Source organism: Globicephala melas, chromosome 10 (assembly GCF_963455315.2).
Source record: "Globicephala melas chromosome 10, mGloMel1.2, whole genome shotgun sequence".
Classification (NCBI taxonomy): domain Eukaryota; kingdom Metazoa; phylum Chordata; class Mammalia; order Artiodactyla; family Delphinidae; genus Globicephala; species Globicephala melas.
Window position 1 is genome coordinate 53138643 of NC_083323.1, and position 26841 is coordinate 53165483.

The 26841-nt window shown below is 34.0% G+C and overlaps 1 protein-coding gene across 5 annotated transcripts in view; it reads right to left on the reverse strand.

The window, feature by feature from the left end:
* MON2 (MON2 homolog, regulator of endosome-to-Golgi trafficking) overlaps positions 1-26841 on the reverse strand; it is a 126400-nt gene that overhangs the window by 36882 nt on the left and 62677 nt on the right. For 4 of the 5 annotated variants that reach the window (XM_030866416.3, XM_070046383.1, XM_060305527.2 and 1 more), the window contains 10 exons: positions 21832-21933; positions 20610-20720; positions 18948-19123; positions 16980-17142; positions 12736-13029; positions 10504-10702; positions 5588-6216; positions 1490-1633; positions 858-875; positions 441-569 (listed from right to left, as the gene is read on the reverse strand). In XM_030866416.3, the coding sequence (XP_030722276.1) occupies positions 441-569; positions 858-875; positions 1490-1633; positions 5588-6216; positions 10504-10702; positions 12736-13029; positions 16980-17142; positions 18948-19123; positions 20610-20720; positions 21832-21933 (1965 nt within the window). The remainder of the gene's footprint in view (positions 1-440; positions 570-857; positions 876-1489; positions 1634-5587; positions 6217-10503; positions 10703-12735; positions 13030-16979; positions 17143-18947; positions 19124-20609; positions 20721-21831; positions 21934-26841) is intronic. The other variant, XM_030866417.3, reaches the window with a different exon arrangement.

Below are 26841 nucleotides of genomic sequence, written 5' to 3' on the forward strand. Positions count from 1 at the left end.
CAGTGGTTGAGAATCCGCCTGCCAATGCAGGAGACACGGGTTCGAGCCCTGGTCTGGGAGGATCCCACATGCCGCGGAGCAACTGGGCCTGTGAGCCACAACTACTGAGCCTGCGTGTCTGGAGCCTGTGCTCCACAACAAGAGAGGCCACGATAGTGAGAGGCCCGTGCACTGCGATGAAGAGTGGCCCCTGCTCGCCACAACTAGAGAAAGCCCTCACACAGAAAGGAAGACCCAACACAGCCAAAAATAAATAAATTAATTAAAAAAAAAAAACGGCTTCCTAAATAATATCCATGAATGTTGGAGAAGAGTAACTATAAATAATACCAAATTATATTTTTCATTTATCTCAATATATGATAATATATTATTACCTAAAGAGAAATTTCAATAATACTGACATTATTAAATGAAAGTATGGAAATTAAAAAAAATACCTTAATAATATTCTGGAGTACTTTCTCATTCACCACTGCTTTGTGACAGGCTGTTTTTTGGTATAAATCCACAACTACTTCTAAAGACCTTTCAGCAAATGGTACATAATTCAAGGCTACCCATTCCGCCTAGAAAGTAATATTTTCACAGAGTTAAAATAAAAATGAGATTAAATGAAATCATATTGTTTTCAAAGCGAAAGCTTCTTTGTCTTAAAGTTTAGGCCTTGGTTTTAGGCCAGATTATATTACGTGCAAAGTTTTCAAAGAGATATGTACTTCATGAAAGAATAATTTTCAGCCAGACAAAAATTAAAACTATCAGAAAAAGCACATAGAGCATTCTATCAAAAACTGGGAAAGATGTACTTTATTTGTTGCCAATAGGTTAGGACAATTTTAGGAAATTTAACTCACCGGTGCAAATAGTTGGATCTATTGTGATTCCATTGTGTTGCAAGACAAATAGAATGAGAAAAGTTAATACACATTAAAACTACGTTTCGGACCATGTAAAATTATAATTTTTATGTTGAGTGAACAAAATCAGCATGTGCATGCATTCAGAAATTTACTTTTCCCCTAAGCCAAAACAAAGTTAAAATTTGCCAACTATGGCTATAAAAATCTTTTATGTAAAATCCAACTAAATTTCACACCAGTAGTAGACTTATTTAGTACACACAGATTTCTTCATTTTGTATTGCAGATATCTATTTTAGATAAGATTAGGCTTAGGGATTTAGAAGCCATTTTAGAGTGGGATGAGGACACAAAGAAAGGAACTTCGAAGAAAGAGTAACATGCAAGGCCAAACTTTCTGGAGAACCACTTGGGAAAAGAAAGTAATAAACAAACAAACACACAAAAGGAACACAGAAAAGGTCTTCCAAATAGTGTTTCTTTTCAGCTTAAACTGTTAACATACATATGAAAGTTTATTTGTGAATGAAAATTTTCTGGGATAATCAAAGTCCATCTTAAGTGGAACTGACTATATTTATAAGCCATGAAATCTTACAGAGTAAATATAATTTATAGCAAATTACCTGATTATATTTTGCATTTGCAATGTGTTTTGTTTCTAGCTGTCCATACTGTGGAGGTTTACAGGAAAATTCTACAAATGCCAATAACTGGTCAAATATAGCTGGATACATTATCTGCATGTTTTCCGGTCCTATACAGATGGCCTATAAAAACAATATATGAATAGTAGAATGCATAATCTGAACTCCATTAAGTTCTTTACTGTATATGCTTTTGTTTAACCAAAGAATCGAAAAAGCTGTCCTATTTTATGTTAAGTATTATACAATTTTTTATAAGCCCTGAAGGACATTTAAGCTATTTTAAACTATTACTGAATAAAGTGTAGGCTAAATGTATTAATCAGCTAAAAAACGTTTTTTAATTAAAAGTGTGGCTTATTACTCAGCAGACTAAACAAAGGGCAAGCACTTAAAGAGAAAACGCTGGCAGTTCTGAGGTTCCACAATCTGATCATTTGTTCAGTAATATACCCATCAGACCATTTACAATGCTTCACTGACTAAGATGATGTTGACTTCTACTTAAGTGATGGCATTAACTTATTGAAATGACAGCTGATTCCTGTATCATGCCTGGTCCACAGACTTTAACAAATAATCATGTTCATTACAGTCGGGAAAATAAGTTATGAATAAAAATTTGTTTCTAAAAGAAATGTATACAGTATATTAATTTTTAACAGGGCAGAGTATATCTAGTGTCTAATGTATCTAAATATATAGACTTGATTTAAAACAAGAAAAATTTAAAAATTTAATAGAAATTAAACTTAATGCTACAAATAATTTCATAAAACAAGAATACATATTCTGATACTGCAGATTTTAATTACTTCAAATACATTGAAAATACTTAAAAATAAATCTTATGTTTTTATTTTCTCTAGCGACATATGTGTTTTCTCCTCCCATCCTTTCATATTTTCCTGTTTTAGTGTTCGTTTCTCTCTGTGGGAAAAATATTTAATGATATGTTACAGAGTATCTAAAATATATTTGTGCTTTACAAAACAAAAAGCATGATCATTCTACACTTGAGGTACCCTCAAAATACAAAATCAAAATTCAAAGCATTTCAAAATTTTAAGGAATTTCTTTAAAAAGATGTGCACAACATTTATATTTTCATGCAATCATGGCTTTTTTAACCTGTCAGATAAAAGACTAGTTTTATTTTCCCTCAGAGAAGAGGTAGCCATTTAGCTTTAACTGGTGTTTTAGATAAAATTATCTTGAGGTACAAAGTAGATAAGCAAAGTGCTGCCCATTAGTATGTTTGATTATCCTATAATTACAATGTGAAAGTAGAACAAAGATATCTAATACCATCTTTCCCTACTTGGTTACTTTTCTCAGAAACAGTGAATCATGAACTTGAAAGGTATACAGCCTAAAAAAATTCTCTCTACTAACTACTTCTAATAGTTTCACTGGTCTTCTTTATTAACCCCTTGCTGAGTCTTAACTCTTACAAGTAAACAAGTAGACATTACTGTGGAAAAGATATAATTACCCTAAATGAATTCTTTTATTTTCAGTGACAAAGCAAGGGAGGGAGGGAAAAGTCTGTGTGGAGACCTTAGAAAACTAATTTTTCTGAAAATACCTTAGCAACAAATAATGACCTGGACTATATGTTTTAATTTTCAGTGGTCCTTTATTAAAAAAAAAACAAAAAACTAATAGTGTTACAGTTGAATTCTGGAATCTTAAAATGCATAATATGGAACCAACTCTTTTTTTCTTTTTTTTTTTTTTACAACAAACTTCATTCTAAGAAAAAGTTATTATTGGCTTTCTTCAGTATTCTGAAGTTTATCAGAAAAGCCTATATATAAATCTGGTAACAGATTTTAGTCCAAAAGCTAAGAATCCATAAGCAATCTGGACAACAGTTCTTATTAGTCCTTGAAAACTGTGTACGTGAAAAAAAGAAAAGAAACTGGACATCTAACCTCTCACATGGTTCAAGGTTTCTCTTATTAAGTCATTTGAAATAATTCAATCCGTGTGGCAATAAATAAGATAGATGCAGTCTCCTGATCTCAGAACTTAGGGAAAGCAGATAATCAAATTCTCAGGTCCCCCATGTATGCCAAAGTATCTTGGCCAAAAAAAAAAGTTGGCCTACATGACTAAATCATTTTGGTTGTGAACTAGTGATCTGAAAACCAAGGAAAAGACTATGACCCTGAAACCCTAAACAATGTAAGGGTAAACATGAAATTAGAAATGAGTTTTTCCTTTAGGAAGGAAAACTGCTTTTAATCAATAAAATGTTTTGCAGAATAGCTTATTAGTTTATGAATAAAGTCCCAAAGCAAGTAAATTTTGCTTGTGAAAAAATTTTCTGACACCTGTGGGGGGAAATATAAAAACACCCTTACTTGGAAAAAGAAAAAGAAAGAAAAAATAAAAACACTCTTTACTAATAATGAAATATGTTTTCTGTTAGGAAATATTAAAGACCCTATATATTTGAATCACATTCAAGTATTATGAAACATCATTTAGATAATCACATAAGTAATAAACAATGGCTAGAGTGAAAATTAGTAATACAAAATGATATCAATTTATATAAATAAAACTTCCTAAGTTTCCAACAATAAAACTTCCTAAGTTCCCAATCGAAGGTATATATTGCTTTCAAAGCCATTAAAAGTTCAAAGCTTAGAACAAATTCCTAGTAGTTGGGATGAATGATTCTATGTTTTTTTATTGCGAAAGCAGCAGTTTTTTCCTAAATAAAATTATATGCTTTTTTCCATGGAAAAAAGTTTTGGGGGTTTGTTGTTTCCTTTTGTTTACTATCCTCTACACATATATAAAAGCTTGAATTAAACATCTGAAAGTTCTAGATTATGGGTATCTCACAAGGCCTATGCTCTCTTTCTCTAATATATTAACTTTTCCATTCCCTCTAAGGCAATCTATAAGCAACTTATGTTCACAGTCAGGGAGAAAAAAGTTATTATTGACAGGCTACTTTTCTCCCCCCACTGAAAATAAAAGCAGCTCTTTTGATTTCAATTATGGAAAACTGATATCCCTACAATAAAGTTTTTAAAATGCCAAATTCTCTTAGATTTTAAGTTTCTACACAATTTGTTTCTCTGCACAGTGTAACTAGGGGTAAAGAGATCAAGGAATTACTGCTCAGCTAGACTTCCTCCAGAGTCATTCAAGGCATATTATGGTGTAGTAGAAACCACCATTCTTACTTTGAAAGTTTTCTTCAATCCAGTTGCATATAAGGCAATCATTTAATTAGAAAACATGATCTTCAGTACACAAATGGCTACTGATAACACATGTGTAATCAGAATCTAATACTTCCATTCTAATTTTGTTAGAATGTCATAGCTACTTTGTTGAGATTGCTGGCTCTTCAGGTGGCATTTTTTTTGTTTAGCATTTTGGTTGTTGTGAATTGTGCTAATAATTACCTTGACAGTTTAAAACATTCTTTGATTTTGATCTGGTCTTGCTTGCTAACTGGAATGTGCTCAATAATTTTTAGGTCTGTTTTAATATATATATACATATATATTTTGCAGGAACAAAACACACATAGGTTAAAATATATCTTTTTAAAATTTCTGTGAGAAAAATACTTTATAAATTTATTCTTACTTCTTTTTTTAAAAATATAGGCTTCCAACAATTCCAGAGCTAAATTTAAGTACAGATGAAAAAACCAAAATATAATCCTATGGCTTATTAATTTTCTAATTATAGAGATACTTTACTAAAGTTGTCATTCCAAAAGTATATCCTCTTGTGAAGAGTTACATGAACAAACCAAAAAAAGCTGGTGAACAGAAGCAAGAGAATGCAGGCAGTTTCTTAAAGACTCTCAAAATAAACCTGAAAGACCTTTTAAAATATATTAGAAAAATAAAAGTTTTAAAAATAAATGGATATTTACAATCTTTTTTTTTTGATCTTTACAATCTTGAATTCATCCCAAAGTATACACACACAACAATCTTGATGATCCAGAATTTATCCCAAAAAATATATAGGGAAGTAAAAAAAAGTTCCAGAGAACCATATTCAATATTGCTTAGATAGCCACTAAAATTCTATTACCTTTTGGAGAACATCTAGAGCTGTAAGTACAGCTTCCTGTAAACTTGTCAAAACTGCTTCAGTGTAAGATGGAAGAATGAAAGGGGATGCATCTGAACTTATTGGGACTGAAACGGCACTGTGTAGTATGACTCCCAACTTTTGCAAATCATCCATGTTGAAACCAGTTTTTATGTGTTGGTAAAGAGCTGGAAATATTTGAATTAAAGCTGTAAGAAAAGGCTGGCTGGGAATGAAAGTTAGTTTATCAAAAGTAATAGGAGGCTTAGTGCTTTCAGATCCAACTCTATACCAGGTATTCCATGCAGCCCACCAGAGATTCAAATCTTCAAGCTCATCAGTAACTACGGGTGGCTCAGAGCTGCTATATCTTCCAAGTCTTTCTCCAATGGAATCTGTTCTTACAAATGGCCTGTTCAGGCCAGGGCCTGATATGGACCCTAAAAGGACAGGCACAGGGACATTAACTGCAGGTGGTGTCTCAGGCTTATCTGAGTCTCTGACAGGGGTCACAATCTGTAAAATTTCCTGGAAGCTTTTCAGCGCAGCCAGAGATACTTCATTGTTTTTGCTGAGTGCTGCTGATTGTATATGGTCAAGAAGAACATCCCATGCTCTTGAAAAATCTCCTATATTAGGAAGAGGGAAAAAAAAATTTATCACCATAAAAGAGATCAAATTTTCTCTTACTATTAGACACTTTAAAGTTTATTTGCTTTATTTTTCTGCTTAAATTCCTATAGAACTAGAAAAAATATGCTAAGGTACTAACAATGTGAATTAAAATCATTACAACCCAAAAACCCAGTAAAAAATTTTTGTCAGCTACAGGAACATACAGCATCAAGAAGAGGATAATGAGTATATCAAACACGGTTTTGGTCTTAAAAATAAAACTCTGTAAATGTATGTATACATGTTTCTATTCTAGTACTTCTGCCTAAGGAGAACAGAATAAAAACTTAAGAGGGTGAAAACAAAAACTTTTCAGTAACATCTTCAGTCTATCCATCTACCTTTATTAATGATTAAGTAAGATGTTCCCATTCTTAAGCATATTGGAAAAGTTATAACAATGATACACTTTTTTTATCCGTCTAAATGTTTAAAATAAACTGTAAATCATACTCCATAAAAATCTTAACTTTACACTTTGGTTTTCATATTTAAATAATTTTACAGTTGTGGAATTTTCTTAAACATTTTTCCCCCATCAGTGAGTTGCCAGGAGAAAATGCACCATAAAGATTAGACTGTCCTTTTACAATGAGTCTAAATTTATTTCTCCCATGTAAAACCGAGTCGACTGATCTACCATCAGAAGAGCATGGGCTGAATGGTAGCTGTTGTTTCCACTAATCAATTCAATCTCTTGCTCTACTCCTGTGACCAACTAAGTACGTTTATAATGAAACTCTCTATGGCCCGGTGTGGTTTGTTCCTATGAAGCCCAGCAAAAAATGATCTTGTTCCTACAGACATCTAGCCCAATGGCTTTGTTAGTAGCATGGATTATTACCCACCTATTTGTATTTAAATAATGCAAAAATCAGAGGAACTGACATTCTGCAAAGGATAACATAAGTAGGCTATGAAATAGAGATAATCGAGGTTTAAAGAATTTCACTTCACAAAAGCTATCAAAGACTAGATGTTTTTTCAAGAAGGGATAAACCCATATATGACTGAGGAAGCATTCAGTTAATTGGAAAGCTGGAACTAAGTCTGGTATAAAACAGTAAGTATTGCTCTGCCTTTACAGGATAAATGATAACACTTGCCCAGTTATATGCCTCTTCCTCTCCATACTTTTTTTTTTAAAAAAAATTGAAGTATAATTTACATACAATAAAAAACAGATTTTTCAGTAAACTGTTCAAAGAGTTTAAAAAATTTTTGTCTAAAAACTATCAAAACAACAAAACAAAATACTTCTGCTTGTTGCCATTCCAGTCCAAAAGTCAGATGAAACATTACATTTCCCCACCAGAATGGTGACCAAGTCTCAGATTTAGAATATTCTATGCCATAGTTAGGAAAAAACCCAGCAATTCTTTCATTAATATATTCTATGTCTAGGAAGAAGTCTTCTTTCTAAAAGACTAGGTATAATTATATATTGCACATGGTTATGTTAAAAATATTAACCGTATTATTTAAAAATATTTTTAAAAATTTTTATACAATTTTTAAAGGTTACACTCTATTTACAATTATTACAAAATACTGGCTATATTCCAGTGTTGTAAAATACATCCTTGCAGCCTATCTTATACCCAATAGTTTGCAGCTCCCAGTCCTCCACCCCTGTATTGCCCCACTTGCCCCCTGTCCCCACTGGTAACCACTAATTTGTTCTCTGTATCTGTGAGTCTGCTTCTTTTTTGTTATATTCACTAGTTTGTTTTATTTTTTAGATTCTACATAGAAGTGATATCATATCAGTATTTGTCTTTCTCTGTCTGACTTACTTCACTTAGCATAATGCCCTGCAAGTCTACCCATGTTGCTGCAAATGGCAAAATTTTCAACTACAAGAAAAAAACTGCAAAAAACCACAAACATGTGGAGGCTAAACAATATGCTACTAAACAGCCAATGGATCACTGAAGAAATCAAAGAGGAAATCAAAAAATACCTAGAGACAAATGAAAATGAAAACACAATGATCCAAAACCTTTGGGACGCCAGCAAAAGCAGTTCTAATAGGAAAGTTTATAGCCATACGAGCTTACTTCAGGAAATAAGAAAAATCTCAAATGAACAACCTAACTTTACACCTAAGGGAACTAGAGAAAAAAGAACAAAACCCAAAGTTAGTAGAAGGAAAGAAATCATAAAGATCAGAGCAGAAATAAATGAAATAGAGACTAAAACAACAATAGAAAAGATCAATGAAACTAAAAGCTGCTTCTTTGAAAAGATAAACCAAATTGACAAACCTTCAGCCAGACTCATCAAGAAAAAAAGGGAGAGGGCCCAAATCAATAAAATCAGAAATGAAAAAGAAGAAGTTACAACTGACACCACAGAAATACAAAGAATCATAAGAGACTTCTATGAACAACTATACACCAATAAAATGGACAACCTAGAAGAAATGGACAAATTCTTTGAAAGAATCTCCCAAGACTGAACCAGGAAGAAACAGAAAATATGAACAATTATTGGTTATGAAATTGAATCAGTAATTTAAAAACTCCAATGAACAAACATCCAGGACCAGATGGCTTCATAGGTGAATTCTACCAAACATTTAGAGAAGAGTTAACACCTATCCTTCTCAAACTACTCAAAAAAAACTGCAGAGGAAGGAACACTTCTGAACCATTCTATGAGCATCACCCTGACACCACCTTATTCTAAAATAATAAAAACCATTTCCTAGTGTTCAAATTATAAAAAATCATCAAAGCTACATGAACTGCATCATGTCTTCATTTTAAAAAATCTAAATCTATTAGTTCTTAGCTTTTAAGATAAAGTAACTATCACAGAGGTATTAAAAACGATGCTTATTTGTCAAAACTCAGCAAACATACAGTTAAGATTGGCACATTTCATTATATGTAAATTTTACATGAAAACAAAAAACTAAGATTTAAAATGTATACGTATGTACATTATATATATATATGTATATGTATATATAAAATAGAGAGAGCCCTAAAGTGTACATGATGAACACCACACAAAAATGCCCACGAAAAGAGTAAATATGCTTATGCTTTAACGTAATGGGGGGGGAACCAACCATAAAATAATAAATTAAAAAAATAATATGTACTTGTTCACAATTATGTACAAAAGTACTTCTGTTCACTTTTCTCAACCACTCCCAGCCCTACCACCAGAATTGAAGGAAGTTATTATAATCTACACCAGAGTTTCTCAATCTCAATACTACTGACATTTTGGGTTGGATAACTCTTTGTTGTAGGGGCTATCCTGTGCATTGTAAGATGTGTAGCAGCATCCCTGGCTGCTACTCCCCCCAGAAGCCAGTAGTGCATGTCCTTCCCCAGTTGTGACAACCAAAACTGTCTCCAGACATTGTCAAATATCCTGTGGGGGGAGGGAGTAGGTTGGGCAAAATTGGCCCTGGTTGAGAGGCATTGATCTACACAACCAAGTTTCCTCACCAGTCTAACAGTATCCTACCATTCTTCTTTGTGGCCATTCCATTCCACACATACCATCTGAAGTGATATTTCTGAACTGCATATCTGATCATATCACATCATGGATTAAAACCTGCCAGTGCTCTTAGAATAAAGTCTTAACTTTTGAACATAACCTACAAAGTGTTCCATGCTCTGGCCTCTCTCTACCTCTACAACCTCATGTGGAATTACACTTTTCTGTGTTCTCTTCATTCCAGACCTTCAAACATGCCGGGGTCCCCACCATCCCCATCTCCTCAATCTTCTCCCATCTCTTTTACACATTCTCTCTGCCTGTAAGGCTCTTCCCAGTTCCTCCTGCCCTTGCCTGATGAACTACTACTCAGATAAAATACTGGTTTCTCAGGGAAGCCTATACGTACCTCACTGGCCTGGTCAAATATCTATTATAAGCACACAATCTATTATAAGCTCCTTTTAGCACTGATCATTGTAGCAATTTTGTATTTATTTATGTAATTATAGCTCTTCCCTCATACCCATGATATAGCAAGGACATTGTATCCCCTAGAGACTCACCCGCAGTAGGTGCACATTACATACTTTTTCAGTGAAATGAATGAAAACGTGCATGCTCATGCACACACCACACATAACACAAAGACTGGCAGTTAAGATGGATTCTTCTTGGAAAGTAGCATTGTATATGAACTTTAAAGAATCTCCTGTATTTTCCAAATTTCCTTTAACATTAATTACTTGTATCCTCAGAAAAAAAAAAAGTGTATCTACCTAAAGGTTGCAGTAAATATCTTCTAGTGTTGAAGATTCTTGCTACTCCGGCCAATGTTAAAACCCATGTCTCAGCCCATTGCTTCTCTGCTGTGTCCCTTGAATGATGAATGAGAATATTGCCACCTCCGGACTCAATCTTTTCTTTGTCTGCAGTGGTAGAAGACTCTCGAACTCGGTCCAATAGATGAAAGAGAACCTAAATATTTATAACAATGCATATAAAAAGTATTGATAACACAGCTTAAGTAACAGCATAGAAAATTAGGCATTGTTACAAAGAATTACACCTGACATTCTGATCAATCCCCATATATTAGACGAAACTGACCAACTGAGGTATCCTTATATTAAGTTTATCCTTAAGGTCATGGAATATGAAAAATTAAAATAAATTGGATAGACTATTGTCTAAGACTTACTGAGCTGAGGTGCCAATGGAGCATCTAGGGGGTAACGTACAAGAAGGGAATGAAGCTAAGAAGAGGGATCCAGGCAAATATATGAGTGACATCTGGACAGAGGTTACTGCTGAAACTTCAGGACTGGATGAAGGTGCTTGAAAAAAATCAAGCAGGAAGCGGTTGGGATTTGGGGAATGTTTACATTTAAAATGTAGAATCAGAGGAAGTAATAGGAGCCCAAAAAATAAAATAAAAATTGAGTAGAGAAGCACACGCATGCTGTGGAACACAAGCCAAAGGAAGAGACATTTCAAGGAAAAAATAATCAGCAGTATTAAATGCTACAAAAAATGAGCAGGATAAGGATTGAGCATGGGGCAAGAGACTTGGCAATTAGAAGACTACTTGTAGAGCCTATGAACAATTTGTGTGGTTCTAAAAATATGGTCTCAGAACCATCAGCATCACCCAGGAGCTTCACAGACATGCAAATTCTCAGTCCTTGCGCCAGGGTTTGAAAGAAATCAGAAACTCTAGGGGGTTGGGGACAGTGGTTCAAGCAATTTGTTCTTTATTAAGTCCTCTAGGAGATTCTGTTACATGCTAAGGTTTAAGATACTCTGAAGTAGAATAATCTGGATATCAAATTACAAGGGGGTAAGGGAATGCAGGGGAATTGAGAAAGAAAAAAAGTTATTGAGATTTAGGCAGCAAGATTAACAATGAAGCTGTCTGAAAAGAAAACAGAAATCAGAGAAAATATCAGTTTGTTTTTTAAAACAGTAAAGGACTCTGCAGCATGTTTGTGAACTGAGAAGCCAGGGGATAGAGTTGAAACAGAAGACACAAGAGAGGACTTCCCTGGTGGTCCAGTGGTTAAGACTACTCTTCCAATGCAGGGGGCCCGGGTTAGATCCCTGACATCCCTCATGCCGCGTGGTGCAGCTAGTTAAAAAAAAAAAAAAAAACGAAAAAAAACCAGAAGACATAGGAGTGGGGAGCAGGGCTTTTAATTATTTTTATTAGGGAACATATTAATTTTTTAAGAAGACATTCTGGGGTCTTTTTATTAAACTGAAAACACTGTTAAATACAATGAAGGTTTACCATTTTGCCTACCATCAAACTTGCTGATTTCAAAAATTCACAAAAGCAATGGAAGGATTATAAATAGAATTTTATTAAAATGGAACAGATTAAACAAAAAACAGAGAGCTTTTAGCAAAGAGGGGATGCTCACTAACAAGCTGTTGACCCTGTAAGAACATTTTAAAAAGAAGATAAAATTGAAAAATTAAAAAAATGAAACTGCATATTTAATGAACGAACATGGAATTTACAAATTGGAGGTGGTTTTTGTTTGGTGAGCCTGCAAGTAAATTTCACTACTGGTGAAAATTTTCATTTGACTATATTATATTTGAATTATAGGTAGTGGTTTAGCAACTACTAGTTCTATTACCACAGGGGAAAACGAGGAGAAAGGGAAGTGCAAAGGAGATAAAGAGATAAAAAGATGAGGCTTTTAGTATTTAATCTGATCTATGTCAGGTGCAATTAAAAATACGACAAAGCTAACATTTTCTGTTTTGCCAAATGCACAGATGGAAACTCTTCTTTAAAAATTAATAGGAAGAAAAAGAATATAAATGTATAACTGAATCACATTCAGTGAAAGTGAAACTAACACATTTTAAATCAACTAGAGTTCAATAAAAAAACTAAAAATTAAAAAAATTTTTTTTAAATTAATAGGAACAAGTTTAATTGAAAAAGTATATAAGCATGTCTCAATTAAGAACTGATAACTGAAGCTATTTTACAGTACCTTCCAAATAACAGTGTGCCACGTTGAGGGCTGTAATAAAGTTCCATGTGCACCAATTGTCGAAAATAGAGTTTGCCCTGCACTCTTCCTGACAGCAGGACGGGGGTCCACACATAGTTCACCCAATTTTGCATAAAGACACAACCACAAACAATCAAACGGTGGTGCAGGGTGGAACGGCCGATTTAAAACCACTCCTTTTTCTTCTGCCTGCTTTTGCTGTGCTGCTTCTTCGTTATTTAATTCTTTTTCAATAGTTTCTCCTCTTTGGAAAAAATAATCTGAAATATTCCACTAAAAAGCAAAGGAGAAAATATCAATTTATTCATAGATTTTATTTTAAACACATAGATATGCAACACATACTTTTTCAGAATTAAAAAAACAATTATTTCAGAAACTCCTTTTCTAGTAGAATGGATTTAATGAAAATATCTCCTCTTCTGTCAAGTGTCTCTGACTGATTTCAGAATTTGAGGGAGCAATCTTATGTTAACATTAATAATTTGAAAAAATTGGTGCAGTCAATGTGGAAAACAGTATGGAGGTTCCTCAAAAAACTAAAAATAGAACTACCATATGATCCAGAAATTCCACTCCTAGATATATATTTGGAAAAAATGAAAACACTAATTTGAAAAGACACATGCACCCCAATGTTCATAGCAGCACTATTTACAATAGCCAGGATATAGAGTTACCTAAGTGCCCATCAACAGATGAATGGATAAAGAAGATGTGGTAGCTAGATAGGTAAATAAATAGATTGTATGTATTATATATATATCTGTCTATATCTCTCTCTATATATATACACGTACACACACACGCACACACACACACACGATGGAATACTACTCAGCTATAAAGAAGAATGAAAATTTGCCTTTTTCAACAACATGGATGAACCTGGAAGGTATTATGGTTAGTGAAATAAGTCAGACAAAGAAAGACAAATACTGTATGTTATCATTTATATGCAGAATCTAAGATGAGTCAAACAAATGAATACAACAACAGAGAAAGAGACTCATACAGAACAAACTAGAGGGGAGATGGAAGTGGGAAAGGACAATATAGGAATAGGAGATTAAGAGGTATAAACTACTATGTATAAAATAAACAAGCTACAAGGAAATATTGTAAAGCACAGGGAGTAGAGCCAATATTTTATAATAACTTTAAATGGAGTATAATCATAAAAATTTTTAATCACTATGTTGTATACCTGAAACTAATATAATATTATAAATCAACTATACCTCAATAAATAAAAGAAAAAAGAAAACAAGTTGGTTCTACCTAGAAAGTTGAACATGCACATACATAAAGACCCAGCAATTCCAATGTAGGCTATGTGCCCTCAAAAAATTCCTTGCACTAGTGCAAGAATCTTTATGACAGCATTGCTCATAACTGCAAAGACCAAGAAATAATCCAAATGTTCACCAAAGGTAGACTGGATCATTAAATTGTGGTATAATCATAAAATGAAATACTGCATGATTAAATCACCAGGAGTGAATCTCAAAAATAAATGTTGAGCAAAGAAACAACAGAAGATTAAAGTATGATTCTACTTATTCTGTTTCATAAACAGGCAACTGCAAACAATATATTATTTAAGTGTAAAAGCATAAAGTGATAAAAACTATACAGAAAAACAGGGAAGCAAGTAACAGAAATTTCAGGATACAAATGACTCTGACAGAGGAGACCAGTGCAATCTGAGAGAGGCATATGAAGGGTCTTAAGTAGGGTGATGTGCCATTTCCTGGCTTGGGTGATGGGTACTGAGGTGTCTGGGTGTATCTTTACTTCACAGTAAAAATTAAAAGAAATGAAGGAGAATGAAAAAGAAACAAAATGTTTAATATGAAAAATTTCAAGAACATACAGAAAAACAGGGAGAATATATCAATATACTGATATAACCACCACATCTAGATATAACAATTGTTAACATTTTGTCATATTTTCTTCATGCCTATATTTTATAATCTCTACTAGAAAAGGCTTTAAAAAACATAACCATGATACCATTATTAACCTAACAAAATTATTAAACAATCCCTTACTATCATTTAATAATATTTTGTAATTTCATACACACACACAAAAAAAGGGGGTGCTAGGAAAACTGGACAGCTACATGTAAAAGAATGAAGTTAGAACCCTCCCTTACACCATACACAACAATAAACTCAAAATGGATTAGAAACCTAAATGTAAGACCGGACACTATAAAACTCTGAGAAGAAAACATAGGAAGAACACTCTTTGACATAAATCACAGCAAGGTCTTTTCTGACCCACCTCCTAGAGTACTGGAAATAAAAATAAACAAATGGGACCTCATGAAACTTAAAAGCTTTTGCACAGCAAAGGAAACTTTTTTTTTTTTTTGTGGTACGCGGGCCTCTCACTGTTGTGGCCTCTCCCGTTGCGGAACACAGGCTCCGGATGCACAGGCTCAGCGGCCATGGCTCACGGGCCCAGCCGCTCCGTGGCATGTGGGATCTTCCAGGACCAGGGCACGAACCCGTGTCCCCTGCATCAGCAGGCGGACTCTCAACCACTGCGCCACCAGGGAAGCCCCAAAGGAAACTTTAAACGAGACGAAAAGACAACCCTCAGAATGGAAGAAAATATTTGCAAACGAATCAACGGACAAAGAATTAATCTCCAAAATATATAAACAGCTCATGCAGTTCAACATTTAAAAAACAAACAACCCAATTCAAAAATGGGCAGAAGACCTAAATAGACATTTCACCAAAGAAGACATACAGATGGCCAAAAGGCACAGAAAAAGCTGCTCGGACTTCCCTGGTGGTGCAGTGGTTGAGAATCCGTCTGCCAAGCAGGGGACAAGGGTTCGAGCCCTGGTCCGGGAAGATCTCACATGCCGCAAAGCAACTAAGCCCGTGCACCACAACTACTGAGCCTGCATGCCACAACTACTGAAGCTCACGTGCCTAGAGCCCATGCTCCGTAACAAGAGAAGCCACCACAATGAGAAGCCCACACACCGCAACGAAAAGTAGCCCCTGCTCTCCGCAACGAGAGAAAGCCCGCGCGCAACGAAGACCCAACGCAGCCATAAATGAATAAATAAACAAATTTAGAAATAAAAAAAAATAAGAAGCATGAAGGCTTAAAAACAAAAAAACAAAAGCTGCTCAACATCACTAATTATTAGAGAAATACAAATCAAAACTACAATGAGGTATCACCTCACACCGGTTGGAATGGGCATCATCAGAAAACCTACAAACAACATATGCTGGGGAGGGTGTGGAGAAAAGGGAACCCTCTTGCACTGTTGGTGGGAATGTAAATTGATACAGCCACTATGGAGAACAGTATGGAGGTTCCTTAAAAAACTAAAAATAGAATTATCATATGACCCAGCAATCCCACCACTGGGCATATACCCTGAGAAAACCATAATTCAAAAAGACACATGCACATCAATGTTCAGTGCAGCACTACTTACAATAGCCAGGTCATGCAAGCAACCTAAATGCCCATTGACAGATGAATGGATAAAGAAGATGTGGTACATGTACACAATGGAATATTACTCAGCCATAAAAAGGAACAAAATTGGGTCATTTGTTCAGATGTGGATGGACCTAGAGACTGTGATACAGAGTGAAGTAAGTCAGAAAGAGAAAAACAAATATCGTATATTAATGCATATATGTGGAATCTAGAAAAATGGTACAGATGAATCAGTTTGCAAGGCAGAAATAGAGACACAGATGTAGAGAACAAATGTATGGACACCAAGAGGGGGAAAGGGGGTAGTGGTGGTGGTAGGATGAACTGGGAGATTGGGATTGACATATATACACTAATATGTATAAAACAGATAATAAGAACCTGCTGTATAAAAAAATAAATAAAATTAAATTTAAAAAGAAATCAATTACCCTTCACAGCAGAGTCAACTGAACATTTCTCTTGTATGTACTATTATTTGTTTACTAAATTCTCCCATAACAAACCTTACAAAAGCCAAATTTCAGCTCAATATATCAAAATTATTCCAAATACTCTGCTTTTAAATAATTATTTCTTAAATGATATTTTTTAACCCTTCATACAAGGTATAAGTTTGGTACTGAAAAGTCATTTAAATGACTCCTATAGAGTCAAAAGCATAGCATTAGCTTGGCATTCACTCTCAGTTGCAAACAGTGATTTCTAGATTATATAAGGAAGGCAATGATACTTACCAATAAACCTATTGAAGTTAAACTAATATTAAGTTCTTGGTTATGAAGTCCAAAGCTACCTGCAACATCTACAACTATCTGCAGGCAAGTGCAAGGCATTGTTGGTAGAAAATCTGTCACAACCAACTGAAGACACTGGAATGCAGTTCGTATCAAGGATTCTCTGAAAATACAAAAGAAAAGAAATTTATACTCATGTATTTAACAGAAATGCAAGGAAAAATATATACCTTACAATAATTTGAAGTAAAATTTTATTTTAAAATTCGAACAAGAAAATTTTCCCTAACATAGATCATAGAGTACTTCATCATTTACATAAATGTAAAAAAAGATATGCTTACTTAAAAATAATTAACAAATAAAGTACTCACAGGAATAAGAAATAAGTAAACTAAAAAAAAAAAGAAACTATGTACTAATGCCATATTATTTCTATTGCATCAATTAGTCAAACAAAACATAGACATTGAATGAAAAAGGGAAATTGGATACAGCTACTTTCTCACCACTGTACCCTCAGTAACTAGCATGGTGCCTAGCACAGGAGAATACACACAATTCACTCACTGAATGAAAATGAGTTCCTTATTCTTTTATAGCTATACTATATTTTATTTAAAATTCTACATCTAGTCTGTAAAAGTAAAGAGTAATTTTGTATTTCAAATGAAGACAATAAGAAGTATATGGTTTTGGAGAAAAATTCTGGTGGTGAAAAAAATAATAAAAACATTAAAACAGCTAACACTTCAAGCATTTACTATATCATATACTTTCTAAGTATTTTACAAGTATTAATTAATTTCATCCTTACAACACACTCTATTTTATAACTGTTCGGATGATCTAGGCTTTGGCTGACATCTTTCCACTTTAATCATCTTGTATTTTATAGTATATAAGGAAATTTGTTATTACAGATAAATAAGAAAAATTAATTTTCCACAGGAGTCTCAAGCATTTCAATCACGTAAAACTCCTAAACTAGTCATCAAAACAAGGTAAGTCCTGCCACAGAATTACAGACAAATATATCCAAATGTTTGCTAAATCTCGCCACTGCAATGCACTACCTTAAATTAAACAAGTCCATACATTTCCTCCAACTGTGCTCTTCCTTCTGTATTCCCTATTTAGTTAATAATACCACCATCCACTAAGCTGCCTAAGTCACAAATCTTGGAGTCATCCCCGACTCTGTCTGCTATTTCTGCCTTCACCCCAACAGTCAATCTATTAAGTAGCTCAAATCCGTCTCCTATTTCTAGAGAGCGCTGCAGGATTTCCCATTTACCCCTCCATGCTACTGACATAATGAGGTATCTCAAACACATAACAAATCACATCATTCCTCTGCTTAAAATCCTAAAATTCCTCCCAAATGTACTGAGGATAAGTCCAAATAATTTATAAAGGCATATAAGGTCCTTTATAGTTTTGGCTCTGCCCCACTCCACAGGCATATACCCCTCCCACTGGAGTCCTATTCTTTTGTAGCATAACAAACTACTCTGTTACTAGGGCTCTAGGCCTTGTTCCTTTTCCACAGGTTTCTACTTTCAGAGCAGGAACTACTTATCCATGTAATCAGGCTAACTAGCAAGTATAGCATATATAGAGAGGTCAAACACTAAATGCTCATTTACATCTTACCAAATTGTTTACCAAAAGGAAACTCAGCCTTTGGATGTGTTTCAAAGTTTGTTAGATTGATGCATTTTTCTTATTGTTAAGAACCTTGTATTCATGTATAAATGGCAAAGAAACAGCAATTTTTCCATCCTTCCAAAACAAACGTGAGCCCTAAGAATTCCCTATAGCCACTTGAAGGTAGGGTAAGAAAAACTATTCTAGATCTTAAACTTAAGCAGGAAGGGCATACATAAAAAATTAACCATCATCCCAAGATTTTAGGAGGGATTCCCTTTCCCTATCACTTTTTGGATGTTAATTTTAAACACTTACCCTTGATCATTTCTGATTGCTCCCATAACTCCAAGCACTAAAGGCCATCCAGGCCCAAGACTGTCTCCCTGACTCTGCAGAATCTGCAACACACATTCTAATTGCTTGAGTCGGATATCTGGATGGTTAACACTGGACATCTCCTTTAATGGGTTCAGTAAAAGCAACTGCAGCCTCTGAAAAGGACGCAAGAGGCTAATTAGAAAGAGAAGTCCCAGAACACGGAAAGGCTCTGCTATTGCCTTTCAAGTTTAAATTCACCTCCACTCAGACTGCAATGGTAAAGAGAATTCTTTTAGTAAAATAAACATTGAAAAAGATTTCTCTAACAGTAATCATTAGGATTATTTTGTCATCTATGTCTTTTTTTTTAATAAGAGAAAATAAAAATCAATCTTCAAGATGCTACATTTCAGGATAAACAGGGAGTGATCTTATGTTAAAAGGTATTAATTATAGACACATATATAAATGAATCTCACTAAAGGAAATATATCTATATATACACCTAGCTCTATTTGGAGAGAAGAAAACAATTCCCAATTTCTAAAATTACCTTGCCTTTACTCTAGTAATGCATACCCCATGTACTGAAATTTAAAAGTCTCAGTACTCCTAAAAATGAACAAGTACAGTAGACAAAGATGACATAAAACCACAAAATTTTTTTACTGTTGCAGAGTGAAAAAAGCACTTTGTTCTATTCTTTTCAGCATTTGAAAGCACTTGCTTCATTTTTAATTTTTTTCTCTCCAAGGATTCATTTATTTGGTTCACTGACTGAACAAACATTTATTAAGCTCTCACCATGTGCCAGGTATTAAGCTGGATGCTGAGGATATATACACAAACAGGGCTTTCGTTATAAAAAACTTAAATTGTAGTAGGAAAAAAATATGAAATCATTAAAATGAAAGCTCTATAAAAATGATCTTCTCTGTCCTGTTCATCATTCTATTCCCAGGCAGCTAAAATACTGCCTGGCATAGCATGCACTCAATATTATTTGTTGAGGAAATTTGTAGACTATAACTACATACAATACAGTGAGATAATAGGGCAATGGGAATGGCTATTAAATGCCTCATTCCTACTCCATCTTCAAATAATAAAACTTTGGTGTACTTTTTAGAAACTGTATAAGATATATGTGAATGATTATGGGAGTCAGGACAAAGGATTCATGACAAAAGTAAACTCTGAAAGTATAAAATAACCTTTAAAAGTATTTAAAAATAAAAATCTATTTTATTGTGCTTTCCTCTTCTGCCACTTGTTTCTCCCAATGTAAGGGTAATGAGTGGGAAAAATAAAAATAGAGACAGGTAAGGACCAAAGGAAAAGAGGCTAATAAAGTATGGCCCCCAAATGAAGCCTTGGCACTGCATGAAGAGGAAAACTTCTAGATCGGGAAACCAATTCTAGGTAATTTATTAACTTAGTTCAGTGTTATTAACAAGAAAAAATTTTAATACAGATAATTCTAAAAATCTAGACATATCAACCTTCTGTAAGAGATCCATGGCCTACAAATAAAATAGAATATTAAGCAACAAGACCCACTTTTAGACTATCATCTATTTGATAAATTAAGAAAAGTTACACATGGGAGAGGATGATCTTACATTAAGTACTTTTAAAAAAGAGGTTTTTTTTTTTTACCTGGTTTTGTGAAAGTGGAGGATCATGGTTAAATGTTAATCCTGCTTTAATAAGTGAAGTTAAAGCTTCTGCTCCCCATTCTCTCATTCGAGAGTTTGGATGCTGGCACACCTAAGGGTACACATGTGGAAAAAAATTAATATTTAATTTGTATACTTCAGCTATGCATCACACATCAGTTTGGGAAAAGAAAAATTAAAACATCACATTTTCTATTCTTTCATATGTAAAAAGTTATATCAAATGTGCATCAATAAAGGTTGAAGAATATACGAAAATATCCAAAAGCTTACCTTCTGAATAAGAGGCAAGAGGAAGCAATAGAGAGACAGAAGATAAAAAATGAAACTAAACAAGTCACAGAAAAGGAAGGATTTCATAAAGGTAAATGACGTCATCAGAATAAACAAAAGCAGCAGATACTCAGGTTCTTAATCAGGTCTATCTTCATAATCAAACACTGAGCTAAAATTTGAAAAAACTTATTTTTTGCCATTTGATGACAATTACATAATGAAGAAATCTGCATATAATCTTTAATAGCTCATAAAAGTAATCCCAATAAAATGGAGGGAAAAAAAGAAAGAAAAGACAAGCACATTTTTTTCCTATTAAGAATAATACCTTTCTCAGATTACTAAAATAATGTGAAACAATCACAGCAACCTAAACCTAAACTGCACATAAACATGTATTCCATAGAAGCAGCTGTTAAGAAGCAGCTAATTCTTCAGATTCACCCCAGTCTGAATACAGGAGAAGAGAAATCCAAATAAAATTCCCTGGCACTATTTATAATTAGTGATACCAAATAGGTTTTTTCCCTTTGTAGAAGAGCTACCTCATAATCACAGGAAAGGCTGTAAAGGAGCAGTGTTTAGTATGAAGTCTCAGTGCTAACTGCCTTGAAGTTTCAGAACTAGCTGAAGGTGAGGGGATCAAAAGATTACATAATAAAAGAAAGGGGTCCCAAGCTATCAGCTGAAGGAGACTTCAGAGATTTCATTGATATATCACCCATTTTCAGTCAAAAAAGTCAACCTATTCCTTCACCAAAACAATTACTATAGAACTTTAGTTCCTGATAAAATATACAGACAGAAGTACAAGGAAAAAAATGTTAATGCTGATTTTTCTTATGGTTATCCACAATTATTAATTCACTGTGTATGTCTTTATCCTAAACAAAAAGTAAATATAATAATTAAGAAAAAGAGGTTACCTCAAGTAGATGGCCAGTTAGAGGTCTCCATAGAATTTCTATTCGGTGCATGTTAACTAGACCAGTTTCTAACAATTTGGCAACAGCAAAAAGAGATGGTTCCTAGAGAGAAAACATAATACATTTTTATATTATAAGGAGAATTTGAATATTTCACTTGTAAATAAAACTGAGGATACTGTGAAGAGCATGACTATAATTAATATATGATTAATTAGCAGTAAATAGAACAAAACCTCAGTTATCATAAGACAAGCCTTTCTGCCCACCCTCAAGTATCTAGAATAGCTCCTAATTGGAAAATTTGATTGAGAAGAGAATGCTTTAGTGGGGAAAGAGTAAAAATTCAAAAATTATACCAGACACACAGAATGGCTAGTCTTCTGACCAGAAGGAAAGAATTTGCCTATGGACTGAATTGTGACCCCCACCCCCCAAACTTCATATGCTGTAACTCTAACCCCCAGTCTGATGGTATATGGAGATAGGGTCTATATAGAGGTAATTCAGGTTAAATGAGATCATAAGGGTGGGGCCCCAACACGATAAGATTAATGTCCTTATAAGAAGAAACACCAAAGAGCTTGTGAGCTCAGGCACACTTCTTTTCCCTTTTCTTCCCCCTTTTCCCTCTCCCTTTCCCTCTCTCACTGCCATGTGAGGACACAGTGAGAAGGCAGCCATCTTTCAATCCAGGAAGAGCGTCCACACCAGAACTGATCATGCTGGCAACCTGATTTTGGACTTCCAGCTTCCAGAACTATGAGAAAATTAATTTTTATAGTTTAAGTTATCCAGTCTACAGTATTTTGTTATGGCAGGCTAAGCTGACTGATATATATTCTTATTAGTGAAGTCTTCAAATGCTCAGGGTTTATGTGTTAATATCAGGAAATATGAAAAAAAAAACCAAAAAGCAGAAAGGAGGCAACAGAGATCAGGGGAAAGAAGCGTGGCGTCAAGAAGAGGCAGAGATAAGCGTTGTCAGTTTAGACACTAACAGAAAAGTTGCAGAGACAGAAGACAAACCCCGTTCCTCAGTCGCTGGCATTTCAACAACAGAAAGGGAGTCAGTGTATCTCATAAGTGGCTAAATTAGAGTACCTGGTCCATGTGTTATAAGAACAGTTTCAGTAAAAAGATCAAAGGGCAACTATCTCTAACCCAATATTAATAGAGGTAGTAAAATATACTTAAATGAAAACTAAGCTAAAACCATGAGAATTTTTTGATGAGTGGCTGTGGTACTTCAAAAGGAGACAATGCATTAGAAAAAACAAAAGGCAACTGAAATTTTAAAAGCAAATTAAAAGGATAATAGTTTTACAATTTTTAAGGAAAAAGATTACATAATTATTCTATACTCAACATTTTTACAGGGCTGATAAAAATCTATTATGGAAATGTGTGATATTATCTTTCTTTCCTAGTAAAAGCCATTGAACCAAGTACCCTGGGGTCTAAGATAAATATAGTCAGGTTGACCATTCCTGCGTGTGCTAATGCTGTAGGTACCCTAAAAATGTTTGTGGTAGAAAAATTCACCATTCTAGAGACAATATGATACAGTAGTTAAGACTGATGTCTATGAACTTTTAACATGTCAGTACTACCACTTAATAGCTATGTAACCTTGAGTAATTCTTTTTATTGAGGTATAACTGATTTATGATATTAGTTTCAGGTATACAACACAGTGATTCAAAATTTTTATAGATTATATTCCATTATAGTTACTACAAAATATTGGCTATATTCCCTGTGCCATACAATATAACCTTGTTGCTTATTTATTTTATACATAACAGTTTGTACCTCTTAACTCCCTTACCCTATTTGCCCCTTCCTCCTTTCCTCTCCTCACTGGTAACTACTAGTTTGCTTTTTTTTTTTACTATATTCAGTAGTTTTTTGGGGGGGGTTGTCTTGTTTTGTGGGTTTTTTTGATTCCACATATAAGTGATAACATACAGTATTTGTCTTTCTCTGTCTGATATATTTCACTAAGCATTATACCTTGCAGGTCCATCCATATTGTTGCAAATGGCAAAATTTCATGCTTTTTTAAGGCTACTAAATTTTTTTAATCTATGAAATGGAGATAATAATATACAGAAATGACCTCATGTTAGAAAGTACCTGGCACATAATAAATCCTCATAAATTGCCTAGTATTACCTCCTCCTTTTCCTCCTTCTTCTTATTCTAATGAGGATACACAGAGGAATCACGTAGCATTTAAAAGAATGTATATGTCCAGACCTCATACCCAAAGATTCTTATATTCATGAAGCCTAGAAACTGGCCCTGACTTGTGCATTTTTTAAAAATGCCATACCTGACTTTGATGCACACAAAACTTTGAGCCACAAGTGAAGTGGTTAAGAATGGAGCTCTGGGGCTTCCCTGGTGGCACAGTGGTTAAGAATCCACCTGCCAATGCAGGGGCCACGGGTTCGAGCCCTGGTCCGGGAAGATCCCACGTGGCGCTGAGCAACTAAGCCCGTGCACCACAACTACTGAGCCTGCGAGCCACAACTACTGAGCCCGTGCTCAACAACTACTGAAGCCTGCGCGCCTAGGGCTGGTGCTACGCAACAAGAGACGCCATCGCAGTGAGAAGCCTGCTCACCACAATGAAGAGTAGGCCCCGCTCTCTGAAACTAGAGAAAAAGCCTGCGTGCAGCAACGAAGGCCCAATGCAGCCAAAAATTAAATAAAGAAAATAAATAAATTAAAAAAAAAAAAAGAATGGAGCTCTGGAATGAGACATATGTGGGTTCAAATCCAAGCTCTACCAATTACTAAATAGGTGACCCCAGGCAGGTTATTTAAGCTAGTTTTATATTTCATCTGTAAAAAGGGGTTATTACTACTGAACCTGACAGAGTTGTCTTAAGTGATTAAATAAAAATACGTTAGTACCTGACATACAGTAAACAAAGAATAATAGCTCTTTAATTATTTTTGTTGTTGTGATACTGAGTCTGGTAATATGCCTGCACAAATATCATCAATATTGCCCCCTTCTAAGAAAGAATTTGCAAGCTTTACCATCAGCTACCTCCTCAACACATTAGCACAAATTCCTGAAGTGAGAACCAAAAATGAGATGACTGGTCACTTTAAAGCCACACCTAAAGGACAATGATATATACATTTTAATTCCTAATTTATATAACTCACTCAGAACAGCTGACATTGATAAACTTTAAAAAAAAGTAAAAAAATACAAACGTTTCTACTTATTTTAACATCTGAACATTTATAAATTTTTATAGAAAGCACAACTGAATAATAAACTGTTTTACACCTCCATAAAAATAATTTTTATAAAGTTCATACTTGAATACTTCTAAAAACTTTTATTTCCATTCCTTATTCACTACATTACTTTACAAAATTAAATCCTAAAATGGAGAGATGTGACCCCATTCTCAGGGAAGTCATCTCTATTCCAGTGTATCCATTTTCTCAACATCTGTTCCCCCCAAGCCTCCCTGAAATATCACAGCTACTCCTACAACTCTATTGAAATTATACTCCTCAAGGTGAACAATAAACTAATAATACTCAAATCTATTTTTTTCTCAATCCTCATTGATCCCGACTTCATGTAACATTTTTCTCTTTTGACTTCCATGAACCTGCCCTTTCATACACATATATCTCCTACTGTTCCTTGAATATTCAGCTCCAATCACAAATTTAATTTATCTTGATTAGTTTTAATTCATTTTAGTAAAAATATGTACTAAAAAATCTTATGTAACAAGTCAATAAGGATTCAGAAAATAAGTCTCATATCACTTAATATCTATACCATTTATTTAGACTCTCTTACCACCTTAACTGCCACTTATCCATGGGCCAAGTGGTTTACATGCTCTTTGAAAGTAGAAATCTTATATTTCCTTTATATTTTCTAGCAGAGTGTCATGTACATAGTAAACATACTGTACTTGTTGAGTGAATACATAAATTCTCAAGCCATTACCATATAAACTTGCTCAGATTTCATTAAGGTACTCTATTAAAAATATTATACTTTTGTGTTAAGAATTAATCTTAAGGATGTAGGATTATTGAAGGTATCAAGAATTTGATTACTTCACTGTGTTTCATATTATCCTTGCCTTGATTTGGAGTAAACTATAATATATATTTTCAAATACCTGCATGTTTATGTAATTCTCTACGTGCTTTAATATACAAAACTTTGTCCCAATAAGATCTTATTGGCTAATCTTTAAATGAATTACATGAGCCAAGATGACAAGCCACAGTACCCAGAATTATAATTAAGGACTAGGCAGACAACATAATTTTGGATCCTACAGTTGGATATTAAATAAACCATAAGCTGCATTCTCTGCTTTTCTAATTATTTTCTGGGTTTCTTCATTTATTTGTAAATGGTCCAAGTACTATATTTATTCATTTTAAAATGTAGAAAGTATTTTATTTTAAATAATTTCTAAGGTATAAATAAACCCAAATATTCCCATGCTTTTCCAAGTTTAACAGAAAATGATATTTTGAGTATAGAAAGAAATGTTCTCAAAAGTACTGTTCTATTCATTTAGTCAACAAACAAAGCAAAAGTTTAATTTTCAAGGTAGGGAGAATCATTACCTTCAGAAAGAAATGATTAACACCTTATTTTCCAGCCCAACGAAGGCAAGAGAAATTGAGACATATATTCCTTGATTTAAAACTTGTACTGTTCCAATCATCAGTTGTAGTCATGAGGATTATTGTAACATTTTGTGGAACACATTTATAAATGTGGTGTTGAATTATTCTTTATAGAAATATTTTAAAAAATATTCAGTACATGAGAGAAATGGACACAATTTAAAATCATAATACATACTGGCACATACCATAAGCCAAAAAATGTCCTCTTCACTCCCCCTTCAACAAATAACAACCATAAATATAAAAACCCAACAGAACAGGGCTAGCCTACAAGGTATTAGTCCCACTTGTAAAACGCTAAGATCATAA